The following is a 26,293-nucleotide window of genomic DNA, read 5'->3' as shown; positions in this document are numbered from 1 at the left end:
ACACTGTTGGTGGGAATGTAAACTGGTATAGCCCATCTGGAAAACAGTGTGGAGGTTCCTCAGGAAACTAACAATAGAACTCCCCTATGACCCAGCAATAGCACTGCTAGGAATTTACCCAAGGGATACAGAAATGCTGAGGCATAGGAGCACATGTACCCCAATGTTCATAGCAGCACTCTCCACAATAGCTAAAACATGGAAAGAGCCTAAGTGTCCATCAACAGATGAATGGATCAAGAAGATGTGGTTTATCTATACCATGGAATACTACATGGCAATGAGAAACAATGAAATCTGGCCATGTGTAGCAACATGGATGGACCTTGAGGGTGTTATGCTGAGCGAAATAAGTCAGGCAGAGAAGGACAAATATCATATGTTTGCACGTATAGGAGGATTAGGAGGAACTTGACGGAGGAACAAGGGGGAGAAGAAGGGCGGAAATGGTGGGGGAAAGGGAGAGAGGCAAACCATGAGAGACTCTTGAATGCTGACAAAAACTGAGGACTGATGGATGTGGGGGGGAGGGGGGATGGGCATGGAGGAGGACACTTGTGGGGATGAGCACTGAGTGTTATGTGGAAACTAATTTGACAATAAACTATTAAAAAAAAAAAGTATAATCCCAAAAAAAAAAAAAAAATTAAAGGCTGTCTTTGGCTCTGTCCAGTTCATCATTTTTAGCAATAACTCAGATGAATTTTAGAGGTAACAAGAGTGGAGAAACAGAACTACGTCGGAAGAACGAACTCAAAAATATACGGGAAGCTTGGAATGAAGAGCCAAATTTAGTAAGATGATGCAGTTAAACAATAAGGTCCTGTATTTGGGGCCCCCAAATAATTACAGAGGGACAGGTTGAAATTTTGGTCATGGGGTTTTCCTAAGTTTTTGTGAGTCCTGTGAGAATGTGAGCTAAAAATAAAACAAATGTAATCATAAACTGCATTAGCCAAAGTGTAGTATCTAGAAAAAGAAAGGTTGTAGGTCTGTACTAAATAAATACACAAAATATTATATGGTCAATTCTGAGCACAGTATTTAAAGAGGGACACTGGAAAAAAAAAAGAGGTAAAGTGAAAGATGTTGAGGAGACTTAAAAACACTGTCAGACAGCACTCTGGTGCAACAGGAGAGCTCCCTCAAAGGCACATGAGAAGAATTCAAATCGTTAGATAAAACCCTGAAGCTGGAGAAGTAAATTATAATTAATTATACAAAAACCCTTTTAGGCTTATTGTGAGAAAGAACTTACCAACAGTAAGTAGACTGTCAGGAGTGATCTCGTACCGTGTCAGGCCTTAACTTGTAAGGGAGACTCAATCATAAGCTCGGTGGTTTCTCTACAGGATCTGTCCTTAGTGCAGCCGCACACACAGGAGAAGCCTTTTCCAAGGCTACTAGGTGTACAGGATGTACACGGGTTGGTCTACTTTCCTGTCCTTCATTCCACATCACAATCACTTTGAGGCTGCGTTGCTAAAAATAGCTCATCACAGTCATAGCTAACCTAAGATAAAACTTAATGTCCTTCTGGAGTGGTAGAGACAGAGTGAATGGGACCTGGAGCTGAAAGACTTTCTTCTTCTTTTTGGCTAATGGAGGCACTTTTGTCTAAAAAAAACTTTCTTTGTATTTTACTCACCTCAAATAATGCCTACAGACACGGGTAGAGTTAGATTGATTAGGGACCTTCCTAGTCTGAGCGATGGCAGCTAAATTACACCTTTTTTTTTTGGAAAGCAACTTTTGGAGGAAGCCACCTGTTTATTCTGGAATGTTTATTACAATAGTTCATCCCGTCCCAAGTGCTCACGTTCAGCGGGAGGGCACCCGTCCACGGTGCGGATGCCACCATGCCGACTCGGACATGTTCCCATGTTCACGCCATGCTCTGCTCCATCACAATTTCTCTGCACCATCACTAACTTTTTCCTGTCAGCTTCTTTCTTTCAAGCTATGAGAATGTGCTCTTGTCACCATGTCCCTCTCCATCTTTTGCTTTACAAAAAAACTCCTTTGACATGTCCATTTTTGCTCTCACATTATAATCTCTTGTTCTCTCTTGAAACCTACTGAAAATACAATGTTTACCTCATGCACGCCACCCAAAGTCCTTGTATTAATGTTATTAAGATCAGTAAAGACCTCCACGTTACTAAATCCCATGGTGAATCCTCAGTTCTCCTATTTCCTGACCAATTAGCAGTTGATTCCTGCCTCCTCCTTGAAACACTCCCCTGGCTTCCAGGAGCCCACCCTCCCCTGGCTTGCTTCTACTTCACTGGCTGCTCCTTTTTGGTTTCATTTGTTGGTTCCCCCTCATTTTCTGAATACTTGAAACATTGGAGTGTGTCGGGAATTAGTCCTTGGACTTCCTCCCTATTCGTCTACACTCCCTTGGTCTCAGAGCTTTGGCTGCCATTTGTGTGTCCACCACTTTCACAGTCCTACCTCCAGCCTGGGTCTCGTGCCTGAGCTCCAGACTCATATGTCCACTTGCCTCTTCAGTTTCTCCATTTGGATATTTATCAGTCACCTCAAATTTAACAGGTTCAGGACAGAACTCCTGATATTCCTTCCCAACCTGCTCCTCTCGGTCTTCCCCAGATCAGCAAAGGGAAATTCTATCCTTCAAGTCGTTCAGGCCAACCCAATGGACTTATTCTGAATACTTTTCTCTCTCTTATATGGCGCACTCAATTCATCAGCAATTCCATTCTACTTTGAAAATCTGTCTAGAATCTGACCACTTCTTACCACCTCAACACCACCAAACTGGTGCCGGCCCCTGTATCACCCGTCTGGGTTATGACAATATCCTGCTGGTCTCCTTGCTCCCGCCTTTGCTACCATTCCCTCAGTCTATTCTCCACACGTTACTGTGCCAAAGTGGTCCTGTTAAGTAAGTCAGAGCACATCACTCTTCTGCTCAAACCTTCAATGTCTGCTGATCTTATTCAGCACAAAACCTAGTTTTTACAAGGGCCAATTAAACCCTACATGATCTGGCCCTCTGGGCATGTGTGCTTGTACACTCATATACACAGACACCCCGATACTTCTGGGACATCATCTCCTACTACTTTTTCTGACTCCTCACTCTGCTACATACCCACTGACTTTTCCCCAATAATCAAGGCCCAATGTATCTTTTCCAGAATGCTCTTCCCCTGGATGACTGCTCAGCTCACTTCATTTCCCTCAGTCCTTTAAACAAATGCCATCTGCTCAGTAAAGCCTTTCCCAGCTATCCCATCTAGAACTGCAACCTCCAATAGTCCCTTATTGTCTCTATAGATTTATTTTTCTTGTGTATCCATCTCCCTTACTAGAACGAAAGCTCCTTGCATTTTGTCTGGTTTGTTCACTAATGTATTCCCAGGACCTAGAGTACTACTTAGCACACAGCAGGTCCATAAGAAATGACTGATTGATTGGGTTAATTTGACTGGGCCACAGATGCTCCTGGGGGCTCAGCGGACCCCTTTCAGTAATGCTTTAACAAGGAAATTATGTGAATAATTTTCTCTAGTTCTTATCGTTGTGAAGCATGGTATTTATGCATACATACATCAGAGCCCCTTTTCCAATTAAACTTTTCACATGACTTACTTCTGTGTTAACAATAATCTTTTCTTTCATCACACTAGACTGTGTGGTGATGAACCGTTGTGAGGAAAGAAAATACTGGAATTGGTCAGAAAAGTGTACTGAAAAACTTGATGACATGGCTGACATATTATATGATCTTGTAGAAAGATGGAGTGCCAACATACTGGGGATTAAATCTGGCTGGTAGTGTTAGGGCCTTTAGGCAGAGGGGCGTGCTCTGAGTCAAAGCACTTTTACCTATCAGGCACAGGTGACAGATTAAAACTACTATAGCTGAAAGGCATGTACATTAAAAAAATTTTTTTTAATTTTTTTAAGTTTACTTATTTATTTTGAGAGAGAGGAGGAGAGAGAGAATCCTGAGCAGGCTCTGCACTGTCCCAATGTAGGGCTTATACTCATGAACCATGAGATCATGATCTGAGCTGAAACCAAGACTTGGGATGCTTAACTGACTCAGTCACCCAAGCGCCCCAGCATATTTATTTTTAATAAAAAGATGATATTTTTACTTTCACAATGCAAAAAAATAAAATAGAAATTTTCATAATATATCTCATGCCACCAGGTCAAATTTCTGACCCAAGTTCTAAGTGATGTAATTTAGACTCTGGCTATTTATAGACAGGGAGGCTATGAATCAAATAATAAAATGATTGTAAGTCAATAAAAATGATTATCCTAATAATAGATCTAATACTTTCGACAGCTTCCTATATGCCACTTAAGACATACAGTACATCACAGCAACTCTATGGGGGTGTCACTCTACAGAGGGGGAGACTGAGAGATACACAGGTAACTTACCCAAAGTCACGCTGTTAGTAAGTGGTAGAGACAAGTCTGGAACCTTAAAAACAGTATGATTCCACAGATCTTGCTCTTGACTACTATGCCCTGTTTTCTCATTTTAGTGGCACTAACATCCATGGGAGCATTCTGGGATTCATACATCCAAAAATATTAAATGAGGCTCAGGATATTTCAGGACCTTTAAAATCTAAATATCCTAAGCAAAATCACCAATAGTAAAAACTCTAGGAAAACAATAAAACCCATCAATTGTATAAGAGAAGCTGGCTTCATTTTATCTATAGTATTGGGCTGACCAAAATGTTAATCACTGACGACTTCTGCTTTTAAATTATAATATCCAAACATTACTTAGAAATAAAAATTGAAAAGCTCCTGGCATACATTAAAACACCACCACCACCACAACTAGCTGGCAAGGCTATCAGAGTAAAAATGGTACTGTGATGCAAAAAAGTTCTCGTATAAACACAGATATATTGGGTAAAATACAACAAAAAATATTTGTAATGCATATGGAAATCTCGAGAAAAGAGGAAAATCCTGACTACCAGAACAAACAGGGTTTTAAAAGAATAGCAAGAGCTACAACTATTAAGGGGAGGAATTAAGCACCGTTGAAGAGAGAACAGGGGCAAAGGGATGTCCAGAAAAGCGCCACAGGGAACTGGAGACTTGGGAAGAGGCAATATTCTAAGAGACAATAGCTGAGAATTTTCCATAACTGAGTAAAGGTATGAACCCATAGATTTAATACGCACAGTAAGTCCAAAGCAGGAAAAAATAAAACTCCACATGTAGACACATCCAGGGAAACTGTGAGACGAACACACAGACACACACACAATCTTCCACAGAAACCAAAAAGAAAAGACAGATTCCCTACAAAGAGCAATCAGCAGATGTCTCAAGACCAGCAAAAAAGGTCAGATTACAGGAAAATAATATCTTCAAACTGCTGAAGTGGAAGAACGATCGTCCTAGAATTCATTAAGCACGTAAGCTGGAATTCAAGAGCAGGGGCTGAGATAAGAACATCTGCAGATAAAGGCTCGGAGCTGACATGTTTGTGAGAGTAACAAATACTAACGTATGTATGTTAGAAACATGGACACACTGTTTCTGTATTATTTTCTGTTCTTTTTTTGGCATTTGGAAATTTTTAAGGATTAAACATGCAAAAGATTTAGAATAACCAATTAACAAGTAAAAATATTAACCACCTTGAAAATAAAATCATATGGAGCAAAATGAGCTCATTCCTTTGGTAAAGATTTAAGAACTGGTAATGGCTAGTATTGGCACAGGTGGGAGGCCTCCACTCTTGTACGGTGCTGGTAAGGATGTATAATTGCTACAACCTTTTTGGAGAACAATCTGACAACACATACATAAGCCTTAACATTCTGCATATGCTTTTAATCAGCGATTCTATTTCTAGGGAATTTAACCTAAGGAAATTACTGGAAATAGGTACAGATCTACCATATCACAAGATGTTTATTATAACACTGTTGTTTAAAAGAGCAAAAATATTCCTGACTGGTTAAATAAATGATGGTATGTCCATACAACAATTACTATATTTTCACAAAAATAAAATGGGCTGAAGTTATTAAATGTGATATAAAATAGAGGAACATTTAGTGACAAGAAAAAACGTTCACATTTTATTGAGTAAAAACAATCAGATTACAAAACAAAGAGACCATGATCTCAATTGTTTAAAAAAGTCCTCTGTATAAAGACTCTGTATAAAGTCTATATATCACATTATTAAGAGCTACCTAGGTGGTGAGATTATCATGATTTTCTTGATTTCTCAGTATTTTCTATATTTTCTAAAATGAGCATGATTGTTTTATAATAATGATTTTTCTTTTGTATTATGGGAAAAAGTTTTGGTCCATGTGATATAAAAAGTTGTTGCTTTGAATCTCCATCTCTCTATAAAATACAAAAACATTAGAATCTCCAGATGCTAGGTTGGCTAAATCTAATAATGGGAGAGGAGTTTACTTAGCATTTTTTAATAATTAACTCAAGGAACTAACAGTATCATTTTGCTACACATTAAGAGTGAACTCCCGAAACAAGTTACATAGGCCCAGGTCTCTCTATAGGAAGGTGAAAAACAGGTTATGACCAGCAAAAGGAATATTCACATAATATATATTGTTTCTGTTTTCCCACCTCCCAAATCTCCTGAATTGTTACACATTGACATCACCCGCACCCAAATTATAATAATATACTAGCAAAAGGAATTTGTGTTTGCTATTTAAGACTTTTCGGAAAACTGCTGGAGAGACAGATGTTTTCCTGTGTAAGTGACCCTATCTGGCACCAATGGAAGCCTATGCCTTCCAAGGACAATATCTTAGTTTTGGATACATGTAATAAAGAGCTACAAATCAATTCGTTTATTGTTCACTTGGAGATATATTACTTTTTATTTCTGATAATTCCAGTCTGAAGATGCCTCCAAATTATTGCCTCCCCTTCCCCCACTTCCTTTGCTGTGAAGATGACATTTTTATAACTATGTGAAGAGCTATCTGTAACCAGCTGGAAGCCACACGCATTAAGCCTTCCCTCTGTTCATTCTGCACTGGCACACTAAATATGCTGGCTTCCTCATTTACTTGACATGTACTTAAGATAAACTTAGCTAAAAAGTTTTGTTTTAATAAACCTAAACAGTCACCTTTGACCTACAGGCTACATCCTTCTAGCTGGTCTTTTTTCTTCCACACATTTCTTTTGAAGGATTCTTCCAGCATTTTAATTTTATTTTTTAAAATTCTTTTATTATTTTTATATTATTATTATTATTATTAAGAAAGAGAAAGTATGAACAGGGGAGGGGCAGAGAGGGAGAGAGAGAATCCCAAGCAGGCTCTGCGTTATCAGTGCAGAGCCCGACGTGGGAGTTGAACTCATGAACCATGAGATCATGACTTGAGCTGAAATCAAGAGTCAGATGTTTAACTGACTGAGCCACCCAAGCGCCCCATTTCCGGCATTTTTAAAACTGCAAATTGGGTTTTGTAATCTCTCTTGCTTAAACTCCTTGCTTCTACAATAAAATCCAAAATCCTTACTGTGTCTTACAAAGCCCTGATGGATACAGCCTCTCCCTCTCTGGTTGATGCCATCTCCAGCTGCACTAACATTTCAGCTCAAGCCTGTGCCCCTCATTCCAGGTCCTTGCAAACATGGTTTGCTCTCCCTGAATTGTTCTTCTATCTTAGAGCTCAGTTAATACTTACTCACCTTTCAGGTCTCAGCTCAAATGTCACTTCTTCAGGGAGGTCTGCCCTGACCATCCTCATTAGATCAGTTTCCTCTGGTTTATGCATATACAACAGCTCCCTGTTCCTCTATTTTTATCATTTAATTTATAATTGATAAAATTTCTAATTTACTTGTATAAGTTATATATCAATGGCTAGTTTTTGCCAGCAAACTGTAAATCCATGAAGGCAGGGTCTAGGTCTGTCTTGTTTACCACTGTCACATCAGTCCTGAATTGGCACAATTCTTGACTCAATGTGTGTACTGAGATGATTTATGGAGGACATGATTAATTTAACTGACAGAAGGGTAAATGAATGTTTCCTGACATGCTTTCTTCTTAAATTCCATAAGAAGTGGAGAAAGTAACAACTTAGAAATTAACAATAATTCACACTTTACGCTGCTGTAGAACTATGAGAACAAGCTCACGTTCTTAAGAGGCAAAGATCTATGAAGAACTAATTGCTTAAAATCTTGGCTCTTATTGCTGGGCAAGTCACTTAATATCTGAGTCTAATCTTATTATAAACATTTTTTATTATTTCATTCATTTTTAGAGAGAGCATAAGTGGGGCAGAGGGGTAAAGGGAGACAGACTCTTAAGCATGCTCCACGCTCAGTGTAGAGCCTCATGTGGGGCTCAATCTCATGACCTTAGGATCATGGCCTGAGCTGAAATCAAGAGTCAAATGACTTAGTCATCCAGGTGCCCCAAGATTTTTTTATTTTTAAGTAATCTCTACAATCAACATGGGGCTTGAACTCAAACTCTTGAGATCAAAAGTCACACACTCCACCGACTAAGCCAGCCAGGTGCCCCTAAACTTCCTCATTTGTAAAACAGAGTAACACGAGTCCTTCCTGCCTCCTATAATTATTGTGAGGATTAAATAAGGCATGAAAAAGAACGGCAAAGTATAAAACTCTAAATAAATGTTTATCTAGTATGGTTGTTATCGAGTAAATGAAGCAATGGAAAAGGTGTATACTTGGGGAAAATTGATTACTTTAAGCTTTTCACTTGTTTTTTGTTATATGAATATAAATACAGACAAGATGAAAAGATTCAGAATGAAAATGTTTATAGAGAAACCAGAATCAAGTAACGAGTTTCCTAAAGTTTGCTATGGCTTAACATTCTTTTAGGGAACAAAGAAAAGAATGACTTTTTTTTTCCTTTCCTTTATCTTTCTTTTTTTTTTTTTGTTTGAGAAATATTTTTCTAGTGCTAGGGAAATCAACTGCCAAATGGAATAAATCCTATCCAGCTAAAAGCTCTAGATAATAATAATGAGGAGGAAACGATAATAGCGAGTGCTTACTGACTTATATATAGCCAGGGACCTCTTCTATACATACATATGTAAACATACTTTTAATTCTCTTAATAACTGTCTTAGTAGACTGCAGATAGGGAGACAAGACACAAGATTATTAGATAATTTGTCCAAGATCACACACCAGCTATATGGCCAAACAGGGATTTAAATGCAGGCAGTCTGGCCCCAGAGTCTACAATGATCTCTTCTTAATGCCGTACTTTAAATTCTGCTTCCATTCAGCTTGCTTTTTATTTCTCAGATTCTCCACACCCACAAAACTGGTCAGTTAAATATTCATCTGCCAAGTTCAAAGAAAGCAAGTTCCAAAACTGAGGAGCAGAAATGTAGCAAGTGAAGGCTTTATGGCTTCCTTATCATAATAGATAGTCAAAATACACATATTTCAGTTATATACACTGACCAGGATATGATCCACTCGGTCTCTTTTCTTTCTTCCAAATTTCATCATTTTCTGCCAATCTGTTTTGTGGTTTGTCTCCTTTTTAAGACTAAACAACTTGAGCACTTCGGTGGCTATGAAGTTCTGTGAAAATAAGAGGAAGGAATGAAACAAACCAAGTTTCTGAGAGTCAGTGCTTATAATGCAGGTGCATGTTAAGAACATAGCATTTATAAGAAAAGACCATACAAATTTCTTCCACTTACAGTTCCACTTAGCAATTTGAAGACAAAAGCATTCCAAATGCTCTGACTTTGTTCACTTGAAGAATTTTTGTTTTTACACAACATACAAAACTAAAACCCACTGATGAATCTGCAAAGAAAAATCACTTCAGAGTCCCCTCTATCCATAAACCACCATCGGCTAACTTCACGCAGGCAAAACTATTAGAGAAAGCATAAAATAAATCTCTGCAGCTGCAGAATCCCACACAAAGGCTGGAAGCAATACATGGGAGCAAAGCGCAAGCTTTGGCTGGGATAATTTGTTTTGAAGCATCATGACTGAATATGTTGAACTGTAAAAATATTAATCAACACTTCAATATAAAAAGCATGATAATTTTACTAACAATATTTAAACTATCATCCTTAAAAACACTTTACTATTTCAATATTAAAACTGCTGGGCAGCATCACTGTGTGTTATATTGATATATGCATTCTGATGATTGTTGATATGTATTATGTATCCTATCTTTTTAAATATTTTTTTATTTGAGAGAGAGAGAGAGAGAGGGAGCATGTGTGGGGAAGAGGGGCAGAAGGAAAGAGAGAATCTTAAGCAGGCTTCACACAGAGCTCGATCCCACAACACTGGGATCATGACCTGAGCCGAAATCAAGAGTTGGACACTCAACTGCTGGAGCCACCCAGGTGTCCAATTATGTATCTTATATTAGTTCAGCTTATTTTTTCCTTGTTATTAATAAAACAATTGATTTTTACAACTTTTTATGGTTGTTCTGTTAACAAAAAAAAGTTCTTAATGGGGGGAAAGAGACACATTTATGAATCAAAATCATTTAAGAAGATTCCCAAACTACCAATGTGCCCCAAACTACACCATTCCACACCCATTTTCTCTTTCAAGGATGTATCAACATTGGAGCACTGAAAGAAATGGAATACTCTTGCATTTTGAAAAAGCTCCCCAGGCAATTCTGATACTTTATTCCTCAAAGCTGAAAATCATTTTAAAAGTTTTCTTTTTTTCCTAGTGAGTCAAAATTAATCTTTGAGGGGCGTCTGGGTGGCTTGGTCGGTTAAGCATCCGACTTGGACTCAGGTCATGATCTCACAGTTCGTGGGTTCAAGCTCCACATCGGGCTCTGTCCTGACAGCTCAGAGCCTGGAGCCTGTTTCAGATTCTGTTTTTCCCTCTCTCTATGCCCCTCTCCTACTCACACTCTGTCTCTCTCTCAAAAATAAAGACATAAAAATTTTTTTAAATAAAAAAAATTAATTTTGAAAGCTTTTCTTTTTCCTACTTTAATTTAAGCAGGGGTCAGCCAACTTCTGTAAAGGGCCAGACTGTAAATATTTTAGGCTTCATGGGCCATATGGTCTCTGTCATAACTACCAAAGTCTGCTGTTGTAGCAGGAAAGCAGCCAGAGACAACAGTTAAACAAATGGGTGTGGCTGTGGCCCAGGTGACACCTTCACTTATAAGAACAGGTGGTAGGCTGGATGGGGCCTGTGGGCCAGCATTTGCCTAACTTCAATGTAAGCATACATGACACCTCCTAAATATCTGCTGGTGTTCTACGAGTGCAAAATATTTTCAAAAGCTTTCTACAGTTAAGTAATCCTGTATTTGTACGTTTGAAAGTCACTAGGAGAGTAGATCTTAAAATTTTTTCATCACACAAAACAATTTGTAACCATATGTAATGATGGATGCTAACTAGATTTGTTGTGCTGATCTTTTTTTAATAATATAGACAAATAATCGAATCATTATGTTGTATACCCGAAACTAATATAATGTTAATTATATCTCAATAAAAAAAGACTAAATTGCTTAGGCAATGCCTCCACATGACATACCAAAATAATGTCGATGTTCTTTACTGTGTTTTAGCAGTCTACATACACTCCTGGATGATGTAAGAAAATACACCAGTAAGAGGAGTACAGGTGACCCTTGAACAACATGGGTTTGAACTGTGTTGACCCTCTTATACACAGATGTTTTTTCAAGAAATACATAACAGTACCATAAATGTATTTTCTCTTCCTTAAGATTTTCTTAGTGACATTTCTTTCCTCTAGCTTACTGTATTATAATAATATAGCATATAAAACATGTGACATAAAAAACATGTGTTAACTGTTTATGTTATCAGTAAGGTTTATGGTAGGCTATTAATAGTTAATAATTTTCAATGGAGTAGGGGGGTGGCAGCTCTAACCCCCAACGATGTTCAAGGATCAACTGTAGTTGGAGGTATGCTATGGGGGAGGATGTAGGGGGCGGCTTTCTGTGATCAAATAAGTCTGGAAAACACAACTCCAGAGAGTGCTCCTCAGCGTAGGTTTTAGGGTCAACAGCGTCCACATCACTTGGGAGTCTGTTAGAAATGCAGAATCTCAGGTTCTACTCCTGACCTGCTGAGTAAGAATCTCCATTTTAACCAAATCCCCAATGATTCATATGCACAATCCAGCTCGAGAGGCACTGCGCTGGAAATGTAACCTTTGCTATATTAAAGAAACATGTGAACAGGCAGAGATTTCCATCAATGTGACTTGAAAGTTTTGCTGGGAGTCACTGTAGCTTCAGGGCACTTTATCTTTTCAGGGGCTTCTTAGATAACAAATATTTTTTATATATCATGTTACTATCCCACATATTTTAAAACATTACTAATTTGAGACCTCCACAATCAAAGACGAAAAGGTAACACCTGTCTAGGGCTGGCATATTTTATATAAGCCATGTTTTCAGGTGTACTTCTAGAATACTATACCATGATCTCTAAATTGCCAAAAATTTACCTGAAATTCCAATGAAGTGCAATAATATATCTCCCAGAGTATTTCTTAATTTTTTCTTAAATACTATAAATTATGTATACATAGAAAATGTTAAAAGTTATGCTTTGCAATAACTTGAGGATTCAGGACTCCCTCTCACCCCATCCCTCCACTGCTCATGGACTTCATCAATCAACAAACATATACTGAAAGCCCGCTATGTGAAAGTGGGTATTTCCTTCTTGAGAACAGAAGGAGAATAATACAGAAGAGTACTAGCTTTTATGACATTTACAGATCTGCATAAATGAACAGGAAGTCAAAAAAAGGGATACTCTCTAGTTTGCAGTTTACCTTGATCTCATCAAGGTTATTTGGGTTTTTCACTCGTCGGAAATAACTGGAATTGATTCTACATGGCTTCATCCAGACGGGTTGATTCAAGTTGGGATCCTCTGCGAATATTTCCTCAAAAATCTCTTTTGTTAAATCAAAAACCGCCTTGACAGAGAAAAATGAAACAAAAATAAAATGGCTAAGAATCCAAATTTCAAACAGACATTAGTTTAAAAATTAAAATTATCCCTCCAGGTTACATACCTGTTTGTAGACTCTTTTACTAGTGCTTTCTAAATCTAGACCCTTACTGGCACAGCCAAGCAGTTTTGTAGGAACACTGATGCTGTGAAGATCATGACCTAATTCTTTCCATTTCCAGAGTTCTTCTGCTGCATTATGTACAAGAGTTTCTACTTCTTCTGTGGTATGTGGGACTGTCAACAGTGTCTCACATGGCTTTTGGGGAGCTCTTTTAGGTTCTGCCATTAGAGGTACAATTGTTTCTTCTGCCTTGTTTTTGGAGATCTTGTGAGAAGAGCTCAAACCAAAGTCTTCATCAAACCAGTCTTGATCATCTCCTAACACGCTCAGGAACTCCCGGCTGATCTCAAGTTCAGCAAGTCTTTTAGCGAGTTCCTCTTGTCCACTGGCACCAAATACTGGACTCTCCTACAGAAATGGAACCATTCAAACAGAGCACCGTTTAGCGACCTCAGATCATTCATCTGGGTGTTGGGGGGGTTTTTTGTTTTTAAAGACAAAGCAAATATATTATTTGTATATTACTATTTCTCTAGAAGCAAAACAAAAATAACATGGTGGCTACTAATAATTTAAGGAGAAAGTATCCTGTTTCCCATAATTCTGCTTACATAAACCTTATAACTGAATTTTCATAACTGCTTATTGATTAGTTGCTTTTTCTTTTTGAATCACCATTATTTTGTTTCTGAAGGACTCTCGCGTGTCTGGGATATGGAAACAGTATATGAAATTTCTCACCTTTAGTGATTATCTAGCTCAAGTTACTCAAAATCATTATTTTTGTTCAACTGGTCATGGGCAACCTGAATAAGTTAATGGTCTGAGTATACGTCATAGTGGATATATTTCTGTTTTGCCAGAATCAACATCACAACTGGAAATATCTGCAAGGTAACTATGACTGAGTTAACAGGTGGACACATAATTTCACAGGCAAAAAAGAACTGGGTTGAGAACCACTGGAAAGCTCTGTGAAATAAATCTGTTCAGTGGATCTGGAAGGGAATCTAACCTCCGGACAGCACACAGGGGTCACCAATCCAGCATATAACTGCCAGTGTTTGTTACAATCCTATAGTGACCACTCATGACATAACAGAAGACCATCATACTTCAGAAAAACAGCTACAAGGCCTTTAAAAACCAGTACAGTGATCTTTATCTAATAAATAACATGTCACAAAAAACCTACTGAGGAGCTACAGAGTTAAAATGTACTACAAAAGGTAAGGGAAATTGACATTCTTTCTAGATAAAATACTTACAGGCCTGGGACATATATCTGGTGAAGAAATCTCCTCTTTTTCATCTTCTAGTTCAGACCTTAAGAAGCAATCCGGAACACTTGATGACTGTTCCTCAAGATTCTGGGATAGGCCTTGGGGTGGCACACTCTTTTGATCATCATCATGAAGCCCTTGATTGCTAAGCTGGATCTTCTCATTCCTAGCTTTTTTTATTTCTTGTAGTTGATTGACTGTGTCTTTCACAAAGACTGTTAGCAAACTGTCTGTCAGTAAGCTGACTTTTTCTAGCTGCTGCTTTGACTTTTCCTCATTTAGTGAGGACCTCAGCTGGGCTTCCAGTTGGTTCTTTTCTCTTGTTAAAAGATCGAGAAGTGGAGTAGAGAGCTTCTCTGACACCTCGGGATGTAGGTTCTCTTCCTTTTCTGTCAACTGCTGCTGTTGCTGCTTTAATTCTTCAGAAAAGGCATTGTCTAAAGCATCACCTTCTACAGCAGTAGAAACCTCTTCTATGGCACCAGAAACCAGGTCTTTGTTTTCCTTTGAAGAGATCAGTGAATCCACTGAAGACTGCTGGTGAACATGGGCTTCAAGTACCCCGGAAACGTCCTGTACATTGTCTGTTTCTATTTTAAGGCTTCTATCAAGTGAGGCTTCTATATCATGCATACTAGGTAGAGAGTTCTCATAAAAATATTCAACTGTATCCTTTTCTCTATCAAATTTGGAATCTGCTATATCTTTTTGTTCTTGATTATAGTATTGATATTGTCCATCTGAGTAAGACTCATCTTCATGTATATCTACATAGTCATCAAAGTTTTCTGGAATGTGAGATATTTTTTGAGGAGGAGCAAAAATACCATGTTTCTCTCTGCACACAAAGTATACAATGCCATCATATGTTCCATTGTTATTTCCTTCAGCTTTATCCAACTCCACTCCAGCCCAAAATCCTTTAGCAAAACTGGTCACACCTTTGAATCGAAGAGTTCCTGGTTGAACATTGCCAATCAACACCCTATCGCCAATGTGGAAATCACGTAACTCATCTGCAATGGAAACTGAAACCAAGGGAGGGGGTTCCGTAACTCCCTGCTCATGCTCTACATCACTGCGCTCCTTACTTTTCATAAGCTCAGTAGGGGACTTGAGTTCTAACAGCCTCTCGGAGTGGACACTGCTATGAACAGAAAGGCTTTTCTCACTGAGGCACTCACTGATTTCATCATCGCTGCCCAAGCTAGTGGCTCTACTTGTGGAGTTCTTTGTTGGCTGTGACTTATCTCTGCAAGACTGAGAGCCTTTCCTGAGTGACAACAAAGATGACACCTCTAAGTCATCTTTGTACAATTCAGCTGATATGTCTTTCTTGAAAGAAGACACTTCAAAATCTTCAGAGTATGATGTCTCCTTGGAAGCAAAAAGATGCTCGGACAAAGACAAGTCCCTTTGCTTTATGTTCCTTTGCTCATGAAGGTCTTTTTCTGATTGGGTGTTTGTACTGTGATCGGTATCTTGATCTGACTCTCTCTCTTTCAGCTGTTTTTTATGAAGATTTTCAACAGCTAATCTAACTAAGTCTTTCTGAACATTTACAGAATCTATAGGAAGATCTTTCCTTGAAAGAATTTCAGATGAATCTCCCTGTTCCAGGTCTAGTTTCAGTAAGACACCAGACTCCCTAAACTGTTTTGAATAGGTATCTTCAATCACATGCTCTTCCAACTTTGCATAGTCTACTTCTTGTATCTCTGACTTTTGACTAGCTTCTTCAACCTTGGCATCTGACACATCCAGAATTCTATTAGGCGCATTCAACTCTTTGAGAAGAGATAATGAAGGTACATTTTCTAAAGAATCTCCAGATTCTGCTCTGGTTTTCCTTGATGATCGAATAATTGGGGATGAAGTCTGAAAATGCTCTTCTGTTTGTCTCTCTAATTCAATCACTCTCTTTGCATATGCAGATAAAGACCTTTCTGATACTGATCTCTCAGAACCTGTCAATGCAGCATCTTTAAGGAAAATAAGAAAATCACATCAAAATTATTTAATCACAGTCTTTCAACTGCTGGAACTAAAGGTTAAATAAAAGCCAAATCTTCATGAGGAAAAACTCTGGTCAATCAATATAACCTATTTTGGTGACTATATAAGGTATGTTTTTCCTTTAAGAGAATATATTCTCCCAACAATAACCAGAACATTTAGAATGACTAGAAATTTAAAGTTTGAAATATTTCTTAAGGGTTGTCTGAACTTATAAAGTAAAGAAAAATGGCTCTCTAAGTTTATGGAGACATTGATCTGTGTGATCATCTTCAAATCATGCAAAACCAGGTGGGTATTACATACATATTTCATACAGGAAAACAACGAAGTAGGGACAAATATACTTTGAGATGAATGAATTTTCCTGGGGACTTCAACTAAGCTCTCAAATGCAAACACAAGAAGAAAGATAACTATTTCTGCAAATATAGTATTTTAAGAACTAAAACTGCAAAATAAGAAAAAAAAGATTTGATGAGCTAACAAACCAAGAGAGCGTGAGCAGGGGAGGGTCAGATAGAGAGGGAGACACAGAATCTGAAACAGGCTCCAGGCTCTGAGCTAGCTGTCAGCACAGAGGCCGATGCGGGGCTCAAACCCACGAAGCTTGAGATCATGACCTGAGCCAAAGTCGGACACTTAGCCGACTAAGCCACTCAGGCGCCCCTACACTGTACCATTTTAGATTAATGTCTTTATGCTTCAGTTTTTACCATACATTTGGGACAATAAAGACTTACTCACCGAACTTATATATAACCAATAAATCACTTTATATAAAAGTAACTTAAAATTTCAATAATTATTATCTTTAAGAAGTTCATTTTTTAATTGAAAAGCTGTAGAGGCAAAATTACATAGGCATTTGCATAAATCCATAAGTCTAGTAAATATAGTGTCATTATTTTTCCTAGTTACATACCAACATGTTCAGCAATGGACTCCAAAGACCCTCTGGAACGCTCTGATTCTGTTATTGATTTCCAGTTCTTTGCTGTTTCAGATCTGAAACAAAAAATACAGAGCAGAAATAAATGTACTGCTGATACTTTAATAACTAGTATCAAAAAGCAGTCAACTCTCAGACAACTACTTCTTCACAGGAGGTATTCCAACTGTCACTTTCACCAAGCCTATTTCTGGCCTTCATCACTCTCAGTAGATGATCTTGCCTCTTTTAATGAGAAAAACAGAGGCTATCAGCATGACCTTTCTTACCCTCAGCCTTTCTACCTACAAATATATCTATATTCATAGCTACCCCAACTGCCTTTCCTTCTGTCTGCAGGAAAGAAAAAGGTATATCTTCACACTTATTCAAAGCTGAATGTTTGAACCTGTTTCTGCCTAAAATCTCACACATTTCCACAGACTCACTAATGGTACTCTTCAGTTATACATTCACTTTCTTATAACCTTTAGTCCTTCAACCTGGGGATTTTCCCCCCTTAGCTTATAAGAATGTCATGAGCCTCAAAATTTTACCTCTCAATTCTTCATTCTTCCACCTCCCGGCTGCTGTCCTCTCTTATTCTTTAAGTTAACAGAAAGAGCTACATGTTTCATTTTCTTGCCTTCTAAGTCATAGTATTTGGCTTCCACTTCTCTTTATAATCCCTTCAATGCTATTTTATCACAATTAGTACATGGCTCCCTTTTACTCTCTCTGAATGCTATCTTCTTTGGGTGATGTTGTTATACATACGGTTTCAACCATCATCTTTATGCTCCTTATGCCCATATATATCTTATGTTGACATCTTTCCTGGATAATTCCCCTTAGGTGAACTATAACACCTCAAAATTTGTATTCTAAAACCAAAATCATAAGCTACCCATAAAAGAACATCGGATTTTCCATTCAGGTTAATGGAATGCTGACCCAACCAACTATTTAAGAGAAACTTAGGAGTCATTCTAGATTTCTCGGTTCCCAATCTAGCACTTCAGTGAAGACTACTTCCTAAATATTTTTTTAAAGTAAACTCTATCCCCAATGTGGGCTTGAACTCATAATCCCAAGATCAAGAGTCGCATGTTCTACCGACTGAGCCAGGCAGGCACCCCTGCTTCTTAAATATTTCTTTTTTTTTTTTAATTTAANCCATGGTCCTCAGTTAAGTTCCTCCTAATCCTCCTATATGTGTAAATATTCTAAGTTTATTTCCTATCTCTGTTCTTATTTCCACTGATTATACAAAGCCTGGTCTAGACTCCTGTTCTCCCTGATTCCAAGCTTACTCTTTTCTATCTTTCCTTCATATAGTAGTCAGAAAGAGCTCTCTGAACACAAATGTGATTGTGCCATTCTCTGGTTAAAATCTTCCAAGAGCCTGGTTAATAAAACTGTAAAGCAATCAATAGTATATTATGTAGAAATCTAAAAATAAAATGTATAGTTTTGTAATATAATGGGAAAATGTACATATTACAAAAAGAATAAGAAAACACATAAAATCTAAGCATAGGAAGTCCTAAAAGGAAATATGTCTAATTGTTGATATTTGCAATTTTGGGATAGTTCAGTATATGATTCAAATTTTTCTTCTTTTTACTGCTTCCCTCAATATTCCAATTAAAGTAATAATAGTAACTAAAACACAGTGCTAATTGTATGCTACACTCTGTTCTAAGTTAAGTCTTTTAACTTTCATAACAAGTTAATTAGTGAGGTGTTATTATAGGGATACAAATCCCTATTAACAAAATAAGCACAGAGAGATTAAATAATGTGCCCAACAAAGTTAAATAGCTAGCTGGGACTGAAGCCAGGATTCAAACTGAGGTAATGAGAAATTAATTATCATGAGTCTCTACCATTTTTATAACAGACTTAAAAATCCCCAAATATTTTTTGGAAAAACATTCAAAGGCTTCACATCTTCTGAAAAGTAAAGTAGAAACTATATTATGAATGAATGAGGACAAGGTTTTCACAATTCAGTTTTTATTTTTCTAGTCTTTTCTAACTTTAGCAACATTCTATAATGTTCAGTATCTATGATATGCCAAGCTCCCTGCTGCTTTTGGTCATCCATGAGTGCCCTTCTCTCTGAAATGACCCCTATTTCTCAGTCCCACTGACTGCTTACCCCCTACTCACTGTTCAAAATTTAGTTCATATATTGCAGCCTCACTTTTTTATATACTATCTCTAGGGCTGCTACTCAGAATCTTCTGTATTTGCACTAACTAGCTGTGTAATATTCCATCCCTGGAAAGACCCTTTAAATTTACTGGGCTATTCACCCATTTCTGGACATACAGATATCGCATATTTTCTCAAGCTAGGTTTCCAGGAGTGAAACTGCAGAGTCAAAAGTTACAAGATTATTTTTTACTTCTGAAACACTGGCAAAGTGCTTTGCAAAAGTCTATAGCGATTTATACTGCTGCTCCCAGCAATACTGGAGGACACTATTTTCATTGAACCCACCAGATTTCAGGATTCAAAATATATTTTTAAATCTGTACCTTATGATAAATTCAATGTGTGATTATATCATACACAACAACTTTACTCTAGTGAAAGTAAAAATGTTGGTTAAAATTAACTTCACAGTTACTTAAAATATAGCTTCTTCTAAAAGTCTTATTTTTTAATCTTCTAAAAGCCTTATTTCTTCTCAAGCTTTTCTCAAAGAAGGCAGAATATAGAAAAGTTATCAAAAATTTCTACCTGTGTAGTGGAAGGGGCTTGATCTTGGGTTTTTCAGAAGCTGAGGAGAGCGTTTTAATTTGAGGCTTGGCTGTTGGTGATGTTTCCAAATCTCGGCTAAGCTCCGCTTCAGTTTTCTTAATGAATTCATCATATGACTAAGTTTAGAAAAATCAGAGGAGTCACTATACAGAATATTTAAAAAACTGTTTTAAATTAGAAAATGGTATATTTTATGATAAAATATTCACACAGGAAAGAAGATGTAATAATGTAAAAATCTTTCTCCCAGTATCCGTGTCATTCCCCAGAATGCTATCAACATTTACTTGGAGATCCTTCTTGAAACAGACTATGTATAAGCAAGATATGAAACCACAATCATAATATCAATTAGAAAATGACATAAAGTCTCACTTTACAGAAATTTAATACCTATGAAGCAATAATTTAGGTCCTGCCCCATTAAAAAACTTTAGCTGACTATGCAATTATTCTCTTAAGGGTGTCCTAACACTTCCATATTATTTTTCAGAAGTTTAGCCATTACACAGAGCTCAGTGGCAGCTTCTTGGGAATACAAAAACTTGGAAATACTTGGGAATACAAATCCTGAAAAAGAAGGAAGGTTGTGGATAAAGAGTATGATAGTTCAGAATTACAAAATATGTGATCAGTCATTCTGTAAACACTAATGTGTAATTCTGATTGGGATGAAATCTAAGGGAAGTCCTTTATCTATTACATTTCTTAGTTTTCTGGGTTAAAATCCCTACTTTTATATCTCTGAGACTATACCTGTTTTGTCCAACACTGTATATCCAGTACCTACTCAGTGTCTGGCTCCAAACAGGCTGTCAATTAATATTATAGAATGAATGAATGAACATATGGACACTACTCAGTTGTTACAGATCCCTAAAACCTGAGCTGAAATCCCTACTTTTACAATTTTCACTATCCATATCCTCTGATTTTTCAATGTTTTGGTAAAGTAACTTCTGGTATTAGACACATACCAAAGCTAGATGGTCTAGCTAGCTAGGTCTATATGGGGACTATAATTTCTCATATCTGAAATCTATACTTGGGTGGCACATCCATTAATGGAGAATTTTGAGCAACGCTATTCAATCTAACAGTATTTCATTTAATTTTCAATGGCTCTTCATTACCTTACACTAGTGCTTTTAAATCCTGGGTCCAACCCTAGGCCAATTAATCCCTCAGGGAGGGAGCCTGGATATTTGTGTTTTTCAAAAAACTCCTCAGTTAATTCTAATGTGTGGTTAGGTTGAAGACTACTGACTTGAAGTCCAAACTCATCTATCTGATTCTAAGATCTTGAACATGATCTTTATTTTTGAATTTTGTTTCCCACTACTTTCCAACATAAACTTGCTAGTATGGCCATTCTACCTTAACCATTTCCCTTACTGTGCAAGTTATGGTCCTTGTTGCAATCTCTGTATTGTGTACCTGTGTAAACGTCTATTTTCTCCATATCTGTCAGCAGCTCTATTTTCTTATGTGGAAGATAGTGTAGTATAATGGTAAGGACACAAAATTTAGAATTAGAGATCTATTAAAATCCCAGCTTTACCACTTTTGAGCTGTGTATCCCTGAATAACACTAATCTCCCTGAAACTTAATTTCCTCATCCATAAAACAGTAGACAGTAAAGCCACTGTTGCCTGAGGATAAAATGAAGAATACATGTAAAGTTATTATCTGAGTTCCTGGCATACAAATTGGCACTTACATATTTGATGATTAAATTAATAAATGTAGGAAGACCACCATATTTGGTGTTACCCACAACAAGGACCATTACAAGGACTGGCTAAACAGAACCAAAAGTTTTTTTAACATTTACAGAACCTAGAGTCCTGCAATAAAACCAACTGCCTTGAAAATTTGAAATTTCCTATTACTGGACGTGTTTGGGTAGAAGCTTAATGATCTTCTCTGGTGATGCCATGAGAAGGGATTCTTGTGAGGAGCAGGAAGTTCAGCCTGATTCTATGATGAATGTGGCATTTTAGGAACCCTAGGCTGGCAGAAGGTATGCAAGCATTAGGGAAGCAACCAGAAACAGAGGCATTAAAGAGGCTACACAGAGAGCAGAGACAAGAGGTCGTGAGGCCCCAATCAGTTTGATGGCAGCTGGAATGGAAAAAGACCAGCAAGACTCATAACATAAAACATATCAGTGGGATCTGGTGACCAAAAGGATAAGAGAGAATAAAATGAGGAAGCTATTAAAACCAGGTTTCCAGCTGGGGTAGGATCAGGGAAGGCTGCTAGAGCTTGGGAGAAGAGTCTAGTTTAGAATGATCATTTCTGAGCCATTCAAATAGTACAAAGAGTCATATTAGTAAATAATGTGGCATGAAACATCATTCCGCTCAAAAAACAAATTGTTTTTAAAAAGGCATTAACAAATTCTATAGCTATAATTATTTATCTTTTTTTTATAGAATTATTTATCTAATGATTCTTTGCTTAAGAGGGCACGGATTTCAATCTTTGACATGCCTAATCTTTCTTATTTAAGGAAAAACCTCTCATTTTAATATTTGATTTTAAGAATATTTACTTAATGCTTGATGTTCTAAGATTTATTATTTTAATACTTATTGTTTTAAGCAAGAGTTTGTTTAGATAGCCTCAGATTTTTCTTTAAAAGAGGTTAAAATGTGGCACCAAACTAATACTGAAAAATTCTAAGCCATTACTTTATTAACAACGTTAAAAACATTTTAGGCTTCACATATACATTAGCCTTGATAATGAACCCCCTTCTTATATCTAACCTCTAACTGTTTGATCAGACTGGCTTCTTGCGCTTTCAGTCTTTCCTTCTGCCGTTTTCTCTGCTCCTTCTTCAGCTGGTCCACAACTGATTTTCTTTTCCGCAGCTCATCTTTTAGGGCTCTGATCCTCCCTTCAATGTCACTTTGGTCAGATGTTGTTTCTGAAAAGGAAATAAAATGTTTCATTTTAACTTAAGAATGAAGTTAATACCTACTAATGAAAAGCAGCAAGGTGATACTACACCTAAAGTTAATCTAACATTTAAAATGAAGAAATTTGAGCTTTTGAAAAAAAATCAGTGATCTGCATCTTCCCTTTCCCTGAAGTCTCTACTGGGCGAGGGTCCCTCCTACTTACTTTTACTTTCTAATTGTATTATTTGAAACTGAAAATAAGTCTTAAGTTACACTACCTTGATGAGATAAGCAACAGGAAATTGAGGAACTTGTAGGTTAGGTTAGTGAAATTTGGGCATTGTGAGGAATTATTCCCTGGTGACAAGAAAAACATATTTATCTGTCCTTACCCTTAGCTATTAATAATTTTTAAGTCCTATTAAAACCAAAATGAAACTTTACCACTTTAAACTGATTGTGAATCACCAGCTGATGTCTTAATACCACATAAAAGAGAGAAATTATAAAGAAACATACTCTGCTATAACCTTTCTTTAGAAGCTCTTAAAGTATTTAAAATAACTAAAATGATGCTAGTTAAATCTTATTTTCTTCCCAATAGTTCCCTACACATATATACACACACAAAGTAGACGTCCAGTCATAGCAAAATCATGAAAAAGACATTTCATTATAATAAGTGTCACATACATGCTATCAAAATACTATCATTTAAAGGTGCTGCTTATTTCACTACACACAGAAATTACATAGAATAAAAATGACTATTCCTCACACTTCTTATTAAAATCAAACAATAGTATCATTTCCACACACCAATGTCGAGTGAGACATTTAATAGCCATAGAAATACTATTGTATGTGCACGGCAAAGGAAACAACCCACAAAACTAATAGGCAACCAACGGAATGGGAAAAGATAGTTGCAAATGACATATCAGATAAAGGGTTAATATCCAGAATCTATAAGGAACTCATCAAACTACACGCCCGAAAAACAAACAACCCAGTGAAGAAATGGGCAGAAGATATGAACAGACACTTCTCCAAAGAGGACATCCAGATGGCCAACAGACACATGAAACGATGCTCAGCATCCCTCCTCATCAGGGAAATACAAATCAAAACCACACTGAGATACCACCTCACGCCAGTCAGAGTGGCTAAAATGAGCAAATCAGAGAACTCTAGATGCTGGCGAGGATGTGGAGAAACGGGCACCCTCCTACACTGTTGGTGGGAATGTAAACTGGTACAGCCCCTCTGGAAAACAGTGTGGAGGTTCCTCAGGAAACTAACAATAGAACTCCCCTATGACCCAGCAATAGCACTGCTAGGAATTTACCCAAGGGATATAGAAATGCTGAGGCATAGGAGCACATGTACCCCAATGTTCATAGCAGCACTCTCCACAATAGCTAAAACATGGAAAGAGCCTAAGTGTCCATCAACGGACGAATGGATCAAGAAGATGTGGTTTATCTATACCACGGAATACTACATGGCAATGAGAAAGAATGAAATCTGGCCTTGTGTAGCAACATGGATGGACCTTGAGGGTGTTATGCTGAGCGAAATAAGTCAGGCAGAGAAGGACAAATATCATCTGTTTGCATGTATAGGAGGATTAGGAGGAACTTAGCGGAGGACCATGGGGGAGAAGAAGGGGGGAAATAGTGGAGGAAAGGGGGAGAGGCAAACCATGAGAGACTCTTGAATGCTGACAAAAACTGAGGACTGATGGATGTGGGGGGAAAGAGGGGGATGGGCACGGAGAGGGGCACTTGTGGGGATGAGCACTGGGTGTTATATGGAAAACAACTTGACAATAAACTATTTGTAAAACAAAAATAAATAAAAAATAAAAGAAAAAAAAGAAATACTATTGTATAAAATCTGAAGACTCAGAGGTACACTACAACATTAAACCATAAATAAGTAGGTTTTTTTCAGGTACTTCAGAGTAAATTGCATAAGAACTAGTTATGGAATTTATTTATAAATGCAAAAGGATTATAGCCTTTTTTAATAGCATGATCCCAACATCTGGGTAAGAAATAATGAAACCTAAGTTCTTGTCACTTCTATATTGCTAACTTCAGGTACCTCAGGAAAGTAATACCAATCTTACACCAGTAGTGGCATCATCCTGAGCCCTTAGCATGGGCAAAGCTCACTATTTATTGATCAACACTCATAAATAGTATAATAATAAAGGCCATTTTCAAGTCTGGATCTGTTACTGGTAATTGGTAAGTTTGACTCCTACTGATTTCTAGAATTGATGTGTAGATTAAATAAGGTATATAAAGCACACAGCACAGAATCTGGGCTCCTATAAAAGCTCAATAAATGGTGGCCGGAGTAATACATAAAACAAATACTTAATGTAGCTATATTTTAGGTAACAGATTTTTCAGGCTAAAACTAAAAATGGTGGTGGTGAGAAGAGAGCAACTGAGTAGCTCCCCTATGTTTTTCTTCTAATTTCTGAAGAAAATAATCACTTGGTTTCAGGGTTAAAAGGTTCTGAGCCCTTAGTGTTAGGCTTTGCAGAGATTCAGTTGATGATTCTATTATAATGATTTGGGTAGGACTGCAGGCTGACCTACAAGTTAAAATCTTCCTACAATGATGTATGAACCTTTATCTTTGCATCTTCTAAAACTCTTCTTCTTTAGCTTGATAAGCTTTTATGTGCTTCCAAACTGGAAGGTATTACTTTGATAGAATTGTATGGAGGGTCACTATACTCTCACACACTTAGCTTCAACTCTGCTCCTCTCCCAAAATGATAATGGGGCTCAAACTCACAAACTGTGAGATCTGAGCTGAAGCCAGACACTTAACCAACTGAGCCACCCAGGCACCCTGCCAGCAGTGATTTTTCTTTTCTTTTCTTTTTTTTTTTTAAACAGATAGTTTATTGTCAAGTTTGTTTCCATATATCACCTGGTGCTCATCCGCACAAGTGCCCTCCTCCATGCCCATCTCCCCCACCCCCCCCCCACACCCATGGGTCCTCAGTTTGTTCTCAGCATTCAAGAGTCTCTCATAGTTTGCCTCTCTCCCTTTCCCCCACCATATATCCCCTTCTTCTCCCCCATGGTCCTCCGTTAAGTTCCTCCCAATCCTCCTATATGTGCAAACATATGATATTTGTCCTTTTCTGCCTGACTTATTTCGCTCAGCATAACACCTTCAAGGTCCATCCATGTTGCTACACATGGCCAGGTTTCATTCTTTCTCATTGCCATGTAGTATTCCATCATATAGACAGCAG

The 26,293-nt window shown here is 37.5% G+C and overlaps 1 protein-coding gene across 1 annotated transcript in view; it reads right to left on the bottom strand.

Moving 5' to 3' along the window:
- The window catches only part of CEP350 (centrosomal protein 350), a 148,450-nt gene that overhangs the window by 7,089 nt on the left and 115,068 nt on the right, over positions 1-26,293 (bottom strand). The window contains exons 31-37 of the mRNA XM_077763223.1: positions 22,873-23,033; positions 20,077-20,213; positions 17,320-17,402; positions 14,364-16,360; positions 13,096-13,503; positions 12,850-12,996; positions 9,475-9,597 (exon numbers count right to left, since the gene is read on the bottom strand). Of these exons, the coding sequence (XP_077619349.1) occupies positions 9,475-9,597; positions 12,850-12,996; positions 13,096-13,503; positions 14,364-16,360; positions 17,320-17,402; positions 20,077-20,213; positions 22,873-23,033 (3,056 nt within the window). The remainder of the gene's footprint in view (positions 1-9,474; positions 9,598-12,849; positions 12,997-13,095; positions 13,504-14,363; positions 16,361-17,319; positions 17,403-20,076; positions 20,214-22,872; positions 23,034-26,293) is intronic.

Source organism: Crocuta crocuta, unplaced genomic scaffold (assembly GCF_008692635.1).
Source record: "Crocuta crocuta isolate KB4526 unplaced genomic scaffold, BGI_CrCroc_1.0 scaffold3, whole genome shotgun sequence".
NCBI classification, from domain to species: domain Eukaryota; kingdom Metazoa; phylum Chordata; class Mammalia; order Carnivora; family Hyaenidae; genus Crocuta; species Crocuta crocuta.
The sequence above is the reverse complement of the archived record's forward strand: the minus strand, read 5'-3'. Positions and strand labels throughout refer to the sequence as shown.